The sequence below is a fragment of the Pipistrellus kuhlii genome, unplaced genomic scaffold (genome assembly GCF_014108245.1).
Source record: "Pipistrellus kuhlii isolate mPipKuh1 unplaced genomic scaffold, mPipKuh1.p scaffold_m20_p_8, whole genome shotgun sequence".
Taxonomy (NCBI): Eukaryota; Metazoa; Chordata; class Mammalia; order Chiroptera; family Vespertilionidae; genus Pipistrellus; species Pipistrellus kuhlii.
The window spans coordinates 69378265-69390887 of record NW_023425584.1 but is presented as its reverse complement, the minus strand read 5'-3'; the positions used below and the strand labels follow the sequence as shown (position 1 = coordinate 69390887).

The 12623-nt window shown below is 57.7% G+C and overlaps 2 protein-coding genes across 3 annotated transcripts in view; one reads left to right on the top strand and one right to left on the bottom strand.

Annotated features, from left to right (window-relative positions):
* Positions 1-12623, bottom strand: part of FSTL3 (follistatin like 3) — a 19447-nt gene extending 6824 nt beyond the window's left edge. The window contains exons 1-4 of one of the 2 annotated variants that reach the window (XR_004985829.2): positions 12410-12623; positions 10861-11046; positions 8629-8844; positions 7546-8030 (exon numbers count right to left, since the gene is read on the bottom strand). Coding sequence is in view for 1 of the 2 variants with exons in the window: in XM_036425165.2 (XP_036281058.1) it covers positions 7657-8030; positions 8629-8844; positions 10861-11046; positions 12410-12512 (879 nt within the window). In the remaining variant the exon portion in view is untranslated. Of the gene's footprint in view, positions 1-6554; positions 8031-8628; positions 8845-10860; positions 11047-12409 lie in introns of those variants that run through there. The other variant, XM_036425165.2, reaches the window with a different exon arrangement.
* On the top strand, positions 829-6105 carry PRSS57 (serine protease 57). The gene is made up of 5 exons (XM_036425168.2): positions 829-954; positions 1386-1539; positions 2727-2871; positions 4534-4797; positions 5799-6105. Exons 1-5 carry the CDS (start codon positions 876-878, stop codon positions 6009-6011), a joined length of 855 nt encoding a protein of 284 aa, XP_036281061.1. The 5' UTR covers positions 829-875; the 3' UTR covers positions 6012-6105.

Below are 12623 nucleotides of genomic sequence, written 5' to 3'. Positions count from 1 at the left end.
TGACTGGGAAAGCCACCCAAATCCTCCATGGGAAGAACAGTCAAGGACGATAGTCCGAGAGTCCTGGGCTCACGATCATCTTCCATGCAGCCCCAGACAAAACAGACTCCCCTCTCTGCACCTCGGGTTGGAAAACGGAAATATTGACCCCCTTCCAGCCCATTTTGCAGGGCTTCTGAGAGCTTAGTGAGGTGGGACCATGAAGGACAGTTGTCTGTTTCACAACTGCTTATCACATGGGGAGGAAACGGGCCTGGATGTGGGTAGAACTGGCCCCTGGCAGGAGCAATAGGAGCTGTCTTGAGGCTGCAACCCTGGCCTCTCACTCCCTCTCTGTATGACCCTGGCCAAGGCACTTAACCTCTCTGTGCCTCAGTTTCCCCATCTGTAGCATGGGGATAGAAACACTACTGACATCCTCGGGTCACTCCAGGACTAAATGAGGTTCCACACACCTGCAGCTTCAGTGATGCTTATACCAACCCCCTCAAGGGTGTGTGGCTGGGGGACATGACCAAGGCCTGAGGAAGATGCTGGGTAAACTGAAGCCCATATAGAGGCCCCACCAGCACAGCAAGGGTAAGTGATCTCCAGGGTCCCAGGGACTGGTGGAGCCAGGGTTTGCCTGGGCAGGCAGCCCCCTGCTCCCCCCACTGCTGTTTCCTCCTGTGCAATTACGATCAACAACCCCAAGGCAGTCAAATCATCAGTTTCCCAGTATCACCAGCTCAGATCTGAGCGTTGCTGGTGGGGGCTGAAGGGGCCTCCAACCACAGACCACAGCTGAGTTCCCCCTTTCCAGGCCGTTGGGTGAAGGTAGGTGCCTTAGTCCTCAAAGCTCTCAGGGAGACTTCAGCCTTGAGAAGTCTGGGGCCATGGGGCCTGGGGTGGAGGGCTGGGACCGACTTTTGCTGACGGTGGCCACTGCTCTGATGCTGTCCATGAGGCTTCCAGGTGAGGATCCCCAGGAGTCCCCATATAGAGGCCTCCCAGGAACTCCCCAGGTGCCCCAAGGCCCCCTTCCAGACCTCCCCCAGAAAATGCTGAGGTACCCCACACGCGGACCCGAATTGGTGCAGCTACACAGCCCCTGGCTGGTCTCCCTCCAGGGCCTCACCGGGGAGTGAGGTGGGAGGCCCAGCTGGGATCTTGACCAGGCACCGGCGCAGGTGCAGGTTTCCTGGGGTCCAGTTCTCCTCCTGGCACATGCAAGGGCTTTCTCTGGGCTCCTCATCACTCTGAGTCCTTCTGCATCTCTCTTTCTACCTCCGTCTCTGTCTATCTCTCACTCTCCCTTAACTTGACCCCCATCCCATCCAGCGCCTAAGCTGTCCCCATTAACCCATCTTCTGCCCTTCCCAACATACCCCTCCTCCCCTCTGCAGGCTCCTGGGGGGCTAGGATCATTGGGGGCCGAGAGGTGGCCCCGCACTCCCGTCCCTACATGGCATCGGTGAAGTTCCAGGGCGAGCATCACTGCGGCGGCTTCCTGCTCCGTGCCCGCTGGGTGGTCACAGCTGCCCACTGCCTCAGCGACAGGTGAGCCCTCCTGGGGCCCTCCTCCTGCCTCCTGCCCCTTGGGACCCCAGGATGCTCTGGCTGTATTTCAGGGGTGGGAGTGGTGAGGGGTGTTCCTGGTGTGGGCATTGCTACATTCCAGTGGGGGCGGGTTGGGATGGCCAGATCCCACCCTCTCCCTTGAAGGAGGAGGCATCTCTGGGGCCAGCTTTCTGGGACAACAAAGGGGAAATGGTGGGGCTCCACGACAATAAGTAGATGTTGTCATCGCTGTGCTTGGTTTATAATAATTAATAACATTAACATTGAAAATTATTGAAAAAAGAAAATTTCCTCCAGATGCTTCCAATGGTCTAAGAATTAAATCTACATGAGACAGATTAACAAGGGAAAATAACCAAATGTAATACATGCATACATGTGGATGACCCACGTACAGAGGGAGTCAGAGAGCCCACATCCATAAGAGGTTCGAGAACAGAAAGGACAGATGAGGTACACATGTCACCTGAGGTAGGGATGAGGCATCAGAGGGAGGAAGGGTCATCCTCAAGACCTTCATAAAATGTTCGTTGGTGGTTAAGTCTCATTATGAGCCAGGCCCCCAATTTAGATTCATGTAGGTGGTTAAGCAAGAGGCAGAAGTTTCTTGTGAGCCCAGAGGGTCTTGATGGCCTTTAGCTCAAAATAATCCACATGCCAGCCTGGCCAGTGTGGCTCAATGGTTGAGCTTTGGCCTATGAACCAGGAAGTCACGGCTGGATCACCAGTCAGGCACATGTCTGGGTTGCAGGATCGATATCCGTAAGGGGACATGCAGGAGGCAGTCAACCAATGATTCTCTCTCACCATTGATGTTTCTCTCCCTCTCCCTTCCTCTTTGAAATAAATTAAAAAAAAAAATCCAAACGCCAAAGGGGCACATCTTGGGGAGGCATGTTCTGAACCCCTTCAGAGATAATGTTATAATTGAGGTGGGGATTATAATAAATATAAACATATCCAATCCATCCTAACTATAGCTTGGTTATTAGAATTAGCATTTTGATGATTAGCACTCATACTGTAACTGAGGTGGGAATGAAACAAGCATCATGATTATCAAGGTTAGATAGATCGCTGTGCACCGGCTTTGCCAAGGGGGCTACCAAAGCCTGTGACAGGCAGCCTTCCCCCAGCCTCACTCACCGTGCCCCTCTCCGCTGCAGAGACCCACGGACCCTCCTGGTGGTGCTGGGGGCGCACAACATCAGCACCTCAGAGCCCACTCAGCAGGTGTTCAGCATCTCAGCTGTCACCAGGCACCCCGACTACCAGCCCACAACCCACGCCAACGACATCTGCCTGCTGAAGGTGAGCTTCGTGGGGAGGAACTAAGTCTGGCCTGTCCCAGCTACTCCCGCGATGGCTGAGCCTGTTTTAAAACAGCTGAAGGATCCTGAAACACCTGAGTCAGGTTAAGTCTTTGCTCAAATGCCTCCTTCTCGGGAGACCTTCTTGGACGACCCCCTCATCCTATAACCTGTCCCTGTCCTGCTGTTCCTTCTCCCTGCTCCACTTTTCTTATGCCCAGCACAACTGTCACCTGCTAGCAGCACCTGCACATTTGCTACCTCACCATTGTTCACTGCCTCCTCGGGACCCGAGGACAGGAATGTTTACCTTGTGTATGGCACACAGCAGGTGCTCAATGTTCAGGCTGGTAGGGGGAACAGATAAGGGCCATGAAAGACCTCAGTCCCCTGCCACTTGGGCTCTTCTTGGGGTTTTCTGGCCAGGAAGTGGCTTCATCCATCAATGTGAGTTTCCTTCGGCTTCCCCGTGAGGCGCGCCCTTTCAAACCACCCCCCTGCAGTTCCCACCCAGGCACCCCAAATCCAACTCTCGGAACCCCCAGGGCCTCTGTTTCAAAGGGAGGATGTCCCAAACTTGCCCTCCAAATGTGTTGAAAAATTAAAAAGGAAGAGATACTCCATATGACTGAATGGGTCCCTGGGAACAGGAAGGTCTGGGGTGTGGGGCTCTCTTGGCATATAGAAAGGCGGCAGTGGATGTCAGCAGCCAAAGCCTGGATTTTCCTCACATGTGGGACCCCAGAGCTTGGAATCCACTGCTCTGACTCACCCATCCCATTGTGCATATGGGGAAACTGAGGTTGGGAGTGGTTAGGGATGTGCCCAAGGTCAGGGGGTGTGTACCAAAATGAGGGGCCCGAGTCATTCATTCAAAAACTGTTGATTGAGTGCCAACTATGTGCCCGTTAGCAGGGACACAGCCAGGAACAAGCCATGGGGCTGACCCCTTAAAGCACATGTGTCAAACACAAGGCCCTCGGCCAAATCCGTCCCGCCAGGCCTTGCAATGTGGCCCGCACCGCGCTGTCATCACTGCACTCCGCTGCGTTTCCATCACAATGACAGTTTATGACTGTTCAGTAAACCATTCGGCCTGCGATTTAGGCTGGATTTTAGATTTTGGCCCCTTCTCTGATTGAGTTTGACACCCCTACCTTAAAGCCTTCAGTCTAAGCGGGTGGCAGCTGGGTAAACTGGCCTTGGCAAGGGCACATGGCTGCCCAGAGGAGGCACCTGCCCTACCCTGGGCATCTTGGAAAGCTTCCTGGAGAAGGTGGTGTCTAAGCTGAGATCTGAAAGTTGGATAGGAAAGATGCTCCAGGTGGGGGGTACAGTATGAGCCAAAGTGTGGGGGTGGGCCCAGGACATGGCAGTAAATTCATTCTTGCTAGAAGGGAGGACTTAGTGGGGGGTAAGAGTTTTATTCCAAGGGCAATGGGAGGGCTTAGAGCAGGGAAGGAGATGCTGTTTAGAAAGACCATTTGGGCTGAGCAGGTAAGGGCTGATGGACAGGGGGCATGCCGTGGCAAAAGCAGCGGCCTTCTGACAGCCATTGCTTTCTCTCCATAAGGCCAAGAGACCAGGTGTCACAGACGGGTAAACGGAGGCAGGAGCAGTGGTGACGGTTTGGGTGGTCCAAAACTCGGTGTTCTCCCCGTAGCTGAACAGCTCCGCCATCCTGGGTCCTGCAGTGGGGCTGCTGAGGCTGCCACAAAGGGGCGCCAGGCCGCCCAGAGCCGAGACGAGGTGCCACGTGGCCGGCTGGGGCTCTGTGTCCAACTTTGAGGAACCGCCCCCCGGGCTGATGGAGGCCGAGGTCCGTGTGCTGGGCCTGGACGTCTGCAACAGCTCCTGGAAGGGCCAGCTCAGCCCGGCCATGGTCTGCACCCACAGTGGTGACCGACGGCGGCGAGGCTTCTGCTCGGTAAGACATTCGTCGTCCATCCCTCCCCCTTACCATATGGGGAAACCAAGGCCCTCGGAGAAGGTCAGAGCTGGGCAGAGCCTTGGGAACCAAGTCCAGCTTACCCTACACCAAACCATGTATGGCTGTGCCGTGCACAAAGAGCTACAGATTTGTGTGTTTATAACAGGATCCAGCACAGGCAGTCACAGCTCCTGCTCCTAATACCCTGGCCCTGGCCAGAGGAAGAAACTCAGCCTGGAGGATCTTTTGTTTTAGGCAAGAGAGCTCAGTGGTTCAGAACACAGGTTCTGGAGCCCAACTGCCTGGGCCCCAGTCCAGACTGTGCCCCTTTCCAGGCCTTGGAAAAGTCACCTCGCTTCTCTGGATCTCACTCCACCTTCTCCATCTCTAGAACTGTCACCTCCTAGGAGCAGAGCTCATTCCAGATGACCATTAGGGTGCCAGGACCAGGAGGGGAGGGGAAGGGAGAAAGCAGGAGTTTCAGGGTGAGTATTCAGGAAGGTTTCTCTGAGGAGAGCACCTTTGAGCTGAGACTTGAAGGAGCCTTAAGACCTGAGGGAAGGCATGACAGGCAGAGAGACAGTCCCAGAGCTGTGCATGGCAGTCCCAGGGCTGCCATGCACAGCTGTTTAGGTCTGCACTGCACAAACAGCTGCAGACTCCTAGGTTTATACAAGCAGTGTCCAGTAGGGGGCAGTGACAGATCTCAAAGGCACGCAAAAGCTTAGAGGCTGATGAAGTCTGGCTTGCTCCAGGAAGGCTGGTGTGGCTGGAACCCGATAAGGGAGAGAGATGTGGGAGATGTGGGTAGAGATGTAGACCTTCAGGGTCTTGAGGGCTGAGGTGAGGGTTTAGTCTTTGCTGTAAGAGCACGAGGGGGTCATGGAAGGATTTTGAGGGCAGGAAAGGGTCCTGGTGGGCGTTACATGTAGAAGTTCCTTTCAGGCAAAGTGAGGCTGAGAGGAGATCCCCTGACCTCGCCTCTCCTTTCATCCCAGGCGGACTCCGGGGGGCCCCTGGTGTGCAAGAACCTGGCCCATGGCCTCGTTTCCTTCTCCGGCCTCTGGTGTGGCGACCCCAAGACCCCAGATGTATACACACAGGTGTCTGCTTTCGTGACCTGGATCTGGGGTGTGGTTCAGCATCGACCCCACAGCCCCCAGCTCAGCTCCTCACCCAGGACCGCTGGGGCCCCCACAGGAGCTTCCTGAACCGCAGCAGCACTGTGTATGCAAATGAGATGACAACCAATGCAAACAGCTTTGGCCTGGAAAAGTCTGTGGCTGGGGCAGGGGGTCCACAGAACCTTCCAGGGAGCTTGGGGTGGGGGGAGGGGCATAAATTCCAAACAACAAGGGCCAAAATAACTGAATAAAATGTTAACTGACAACCAGACATGATGGTCTACGCACATCCCTTGAGTTGCTTCTTGGCCTCAAGGTGGCTGAGGGTCCAGATGAGCCACTTCCTCCCTGAGCCACTTGCTCGGCCTCCTTTCTCTTCCAGCCACGCCCACCAACTCTCTACCTGTCTCAGCGCTCTCTCTGGGGGCCGCCCACTGCCCAGAGATAGACACTGAGGCCACGATGGACAGTGGCTGCCCTAAGGACATAGGCTCATGATGCTTCCAGATGCTTCTAGAGCCCCCATTTACTACCCTAATACTAACCCAGGCTCCAGACTGGTAACCTCTACCAAAGTGGGCAGCACAGAGGCTCAGACAGAGAGGAGCAGACCAGAAATTGACCACAAGGTGGCTTTTTACAATCTTTATTTCTTTGGTGAGGCAGGACCCCAGGGTGGGGAAGATTGCCTTATTGGGTGGCTTGGGCAAACTCACTTACTCAAGGACACTTTTCTGGGTGACATAGGTAAGGCACTTCCTGGGGGCTGGGAGCGGGTGGACACACCGCCCCTGGAGCTCCTTGCCCCAAACTCGAGGAGCTGAATTCCCATATCTGGTCTGATCCTCTGGTCTACACAAAGGCACAAGGAGGTGGCATGGGGTGACGGCCCAGGAATGCAGGGAATTGGCCCGAGGCTGGTATCGGCTGGGGTGAGAACCCTGAGCCTAGCTGGTGGGCAAAGAGGGTTCACCTAGGAATGAGGCCTAGAGACCCAAGAGCGGCCTCATGATACCAGGGGGTCCTGCGTCTGGACCTCCCCTGTGGACGGGTCAGCAGGCACTAGGGGTGCTGTGCAGACACCTAGCTCCAAGAGGTGTCTACATCCCTTAGGGTGAGTAGCGGCTCCTGGGCCCCAGGAGATCTCACCAGAAGTGGATTGGGCCCTGAACTGAGCTAATGCTGAGCGGAGGCTTGTGTCGGGAGGCACAGACAGTGCCTCCCCCATCAGGGGGTAAGCTGGGCTTTTCTCAGGGGCCTTTACAGGACCTACTGGGTGCGTGGAGGCAGTGGGGAAGGAGAGCCCTGACTATTGGGTCGGTAGGGGACAGACTGCTTCCTTGGCCTGTCCGGGGTTCTGAGCATGTTCTGAGCATGTACTCAGGTTGTAGACTCCTCCTCATCCCTTGGTTCCTGTTCTAGAAGGTTAGGGTGCCTTTTCATTCATTGCTGGCAAAGAACCCCAGCCCTCTCAGCAGCAGTGATAATTATAGTTATTCCCCAGGGAACAGAAGCAAGGTCCTCTTGAACATGATGCTTCCAGATGCTTCTAGAGTAGGATGTTTAGGGTGGAGGGCTCACCTACCAGCACTGCTCCCAGGCCTCCTCCCCACCCAATTCTTCCAAGGGTCCTGGCTCTGGGGAGTGTCCATGGGACATAAATTAGGCTTTGCTCTGGCAATAAATAAAACTGGGGAGGCCTTGAACGCCAGGCCCAGGCCACCCTGTTAAGTCACACAAAGTTCTCCTCCTCTTCCTCCGACTCAACCTCTGCTAGCTCAGGGGTGCCTGCTGAGTGGGAGGGATGAACAGAGAAATGGGGGTCTGGAGAGGGGCTGGGGCCCACAGTCCACCACGGCTCCCCGCTCTGCCCCGCCCCAGCGCAGCTGCCGGGGTGTCGCACGCCGATAGACCGGCCCAGGAAGCAGGTGGCCTGGCGGAGGTGGCACGAAGACATGTAGGTGACGTTGTTGTTGCCGCAGAGCTCCTGGCCAGGGCTGGAGGGCGCGGGGCAGGGCGCAGCGCGACACATCACGCAGTGGGCGCTGCCTGTCTGGTCCACCACGCACGACTGCGGCCGCTGGCACACCACGTGTGCGCAGGACTCTGTGGACAGGGCGCCAGGGTGGGTCAGGGGCGCCACCTGGATGACGAACCCCTGCTCACCACACTGAGGGCACCCTCAGGCCCCACTTTCTCGGTTGTGGCAGAAGCCACACCTCTTCAACGAAATCCATCCCACAGCCCAAGTCCACCCTCAAGCTCTGTCCCCTCTTATTGCACTCTCAAGCCCCTGAGTCAAGCACCCATACTTCACACCCCATGTGAGCCCCGGAACCCCTTTCCAAACTTCCACCCTACTCTTCCTTATTTTCGATCCCACAAGAGACCCAACCCATTCGGAGGGGGGCAATGGTAAGATATGTACACAGATAATAATTAAAAAAAAAAAAAAAAAAAACCAAAAAACTACAGACTACAAAAAAAAAAAGAGACCCAACCCACTGATACTCTCAGCGGCATAAAGACTCCCTTTATTAGGCTCCGCCCACGACCTCGCCACCTAGGCCCCGCCCACCACAAGCCCTGCCCCAACCCTCATACCTACACTCAGCGCTGGAGGCCCCGTCCTCCAACAGGCCCCGCCCCCACTGCGCCCCGGGTACTGAGGCTCCACCCCCCAGCAGGCCCCGCCCCCACGTACTGCGGCAGCGGCCCCGGTACATGACGCGCAGGTCCGGGTGGCCGCGGCAGCGCGCGGCGCGCAGCTCGCACTCGTCGCGGTAGGTGGCGCCGTCGGAGCCGCAGACCTGCAGGCGCGCCGGGAGCTCTTCGCAGTCCGGGGTGCACTCGCAGCGCGGGCGGCCCCCCAGCATGCGGCAGGCCTTGCCGGGGCCGCACTCCACGCCCTCGCACGAATCTGCGGACACAGGACATGCGCCCGTGGGCTGGGGCTCATGGCTGTGGCCAGAGGTCCTCTGAGTCCACGGCGCCTCGCCCCCTTTTCTGAGTGGGGGGGGCGTACGAAGTCGGGGCGCACGGCGGCAAGGATACTGGTTTGGGGTCTGGGGGTGGTCTGTTGTGGGAGACATTCAGCCACTGTCCGGGTGGACGCCTGGGGCTGGGGGCTGTGTCTGGAGGCGGGGCTCAGTGTGGGCGGGAAGGGCGTCTCTGCCCCAATCTTGGGGTCCAGCCCGCTCTACTGACGTCTGTTCCCTGACTGGACTCGTCGGCGGGAGGCCCTGCTGCGTCAGTCCGGGGGTAGGGTGGGGGGCTCCACCCCATCCAGACAGTGTCCTTTCCCCATGCCTGCCAGAATCTCCCCAGAGGAGGGGACAGGCGGGGCGGGGCGGGGCGGGGCGTTGGCGCCTGGCTTGAGTCTCATTTCCTGGGGAATGAGACTCAGCCCGAGCCCTCTGAACTGGGAGTTATCCACCCCTCGCAGCCCCATTTCTCAGGTAGGGAAACAGGTCTGACCAGGGGGAGTGTGCCTCTTGGGTACCTGCCCCTACTCAGGCCCCGGGTCCTTCGGAAATGCAAATCAGACCCCACTAATGGCTGCTCCTGCCTCTCGGGCTCTCCCAGGCTCATTGCAGCCTCCCACCCACTGTACGAGGTCATGCTGCTTGGAAAACTGAGTCCCCTCACTGCTGTGAGTGGAGAAAAGCCAGGAGCCCCTCAGCATAACTCCAGGCCAGATCCTGGATGGACATTCCCGCCCTCCCAACTCAGTTCTGTTGCTGGTGGGTCTAGAGGGCAGACTCTGGGCAAAGTTTACATTCTGGCCTCAGTTTCCCTGTGTGTAGAGTGGGGCTGATGGGGTAACCCACCTTACAGGGTGAGCATAAAGTAAGTGGATGCTACTAAGGGAATGGATTGTGCCCCCGCCTTGGTTACCCATGCCAGGGCATGTGGGCTGCACCTGGGCGCCGACCGCCCACATCCACATCTGGAAATGCTCTGCCTGTGTGGCTTCATACAAGAGGGAGAAGTGGGGGCTGAGTTCCTGTCCCCAAGGCCAGAAGGGGGGTGGGGTGGGGTCCTGGACCATCTCATGTCCAGGCCAGGCGTTTTTTGAAGTCTGTCTTCCTCCCAGAAGCCAAAGGGGGGTTCTAGAGTGAGCCAGGGTACATGGCGTTGACTTCAGGACCACCCAGCCAGGCTGATCTGGGATTAATCACATCTCAGAGCTCAGCCAGCCTCCTCAGCTTGGCCTTCTTCAGGTCTGCAGCCCTCAGCTCCAGCCTCCTCCCTGCTCCCCTGCCCTGACCCCACCCACCAGGATCTCGCCCCAGGCTATGGTCTCTGCTGATGCTCTTCCCCCATACTTTCTACAGTTGACAAACTCCTAATCATCCCCCAATAACCTGTCTCTATTGCCCACCTCCTTCAAGTCATGTTCCTTCAGGGTCCCTGCAGGTTCAGCCCTGACCACAGGGGTGTGGGAAAGCCCTTGAAGAACTTGTCTGATGGAAGAACTTGGCAGCATTTCTCAGAACATGGTCCAGAAGGCACATGATTACTAAACATGCAACTGGGGTCCACCACAGTTCCCTGGGATCCGTGGGGTTAAGGGCAGATAAGGATAGTTGGGACACTGAGTGTGGGGGGTCACAAACATGGAAAATCTACTTTCCCAGGAGCTGGTTGTGAGTTGAGTATACTTCCACCAGGTGGGGTGCAGGGGGGAAAGGCCATCCTGGCAGAGGGCTTGGGATAAGCAAAGGCCTCGAGGATGGAAACCAAGCTGGGGAGTCCTCAGAGCTTCTTCCTGAATCCTCAACTAAGGGACGCTGAGGCCGGGATCCCCTCCACAACTGCTCCTCTCAGCTGCCTCAACTTCCTCCTGCATGCCCCCGAGACAGGAAGCTCGCTTCCAGCAGGTCCACCTTCCACCATAGTGACCCTGGACTGTGGCCGATGCCCGGGGTCTCACCTTTGCAGGGGAGGCAGTGGACAAGGCCCAAGAAGCCCAGGAGGCTGATCTTGTTCCCTGGGTGGGTGAAGTTGGACCAGGCGGTGTCAATGTTGCCGGAGGCACAGCACTCAGCCTGGCTCACGTCGGTCTTCAGCACCAGGCTGCAGGTGGCCTCTTTGCCCTGCTGGAGCCAGCAGACACCACCTGTGGACCAGGAGGGCAGTTCCTATGGGACCAGAGGTGCCCTCCTGTACCATTCCTGACACCCACGCCTGGACCTGCCACTCAGCTCCCAGCCCTGGGGATGCATGCAGTTGGTACTCAGTAATTACTACGAGGGTGACCTACTCCCAACCTGGGAAGGGGGAGCTCCAGATCCTTTTGGGATCCTCCTCTCTGAGCCTCATCCCCCAACTACTCCACCACCAACCTCTAGCCAACCCCCAACCATCCTGGAAGCTCTCTTCTATCCACGCACCTCCTTAATTGCCCCCTTACCCACCCAGGCCTGGCATCTTGCCCAAACACCCAGAGCTGGATGTGTCATGGTCAGTAGGCTCTGGAGCTGCCTGCCCTTTGTCTAAACAGCACCCGAGGGCATGCAGAACCCCTTCTCCTTGCAGCACTGCCACTCTCCCCCCCCCCCCTCCATAGCCTGGACTGCCTCTTACTCACTCCAAGTTGGGAACATTCCCTTTGCATGAGCTCACTGTCTCCCCGGGGACATGGCCTTCGGGGAGGGGGCTCCACTCTCCCTCCCTTCCCTCCGTGCAGGGCTGGGTGGAGCTGCTGGGTGTGTGTGTGTGTGTGAGGTACATAGCCTCAGTTTCTTCACCCTTAAGTGGGGGTAGGACTAGCCATGGCCCCCATCCCAGAGAATTCACTGGTTCCCAGGTGCCGTACTAAATGCCTCCCAGGGACCAACTCTGGGAAGTCAGCACCTGGTACTCATAAAAAGGGAAACTGAGTCCAAGAGTGGGGATGTTCCTTGCCTGGCGTCTCCCAATGAGTGGCAGGTAGGACGCTCTAAGGACCCGTCTGCCTAAGCCAGACCCAGGGAAAACCTGAAGCCCCTGCTGGAGGTCCTGTGTCCGGCCACCCAGCCCTGCCTCTCTGAGGTGTCAGGACCCAGACAGTACGGGCTCCAATTCTGGCTCTGCCACTTACAAGCTGTGTGATCCCAAACCTCCGTTTCCCCGTCTGGAAAACGGTCACGATGAGTTCCCACACCACCAGACTGCTATATGGATTCAGGGAGATAAGAGACTGACACTAAGCGCTCAATAAATGTCAGTCCTTGTTACTGCTATTGGCCCTAATTGTGACAGAGTCACATCTGTTCTGCTGACCTCCTGATTACCCTCTTCCAGGCCCTTTGGGGCTGGAGGAGGGGGAGCCCCAAGCCCTCCCGGATCCAATCTGCAGCGGCCTCTGGTCATCGCCCTCCACCTCCCAGCTGCCACCGCTGCTTCGACCCCCAACATTCCCCCCATTCTCCCCGTCCGCATTCCGGGCAGGCCCACGTGGGTGGTCCACCCCACCCGCCTCTTCCGGCCACCCCACTCACCGAGCGAGGGGTCCCCCGAGCCCACGGAGCCCACGAAGCCCACGGCCCAAGCCAGGGCCCCCCAGGGCAGTGGCCACAGTGGCCCGGGCGCCCTGGGACGCATGGCGAATGCAGAGACGGCAGCGGCGGCGGCGGCGGCGGCCCCCGCGTCGGACCAGGACGCGCAGGCGGGCAGCAGGGAGGGCGGCGGCACCGACTTCCCAGTGCTCCGGCC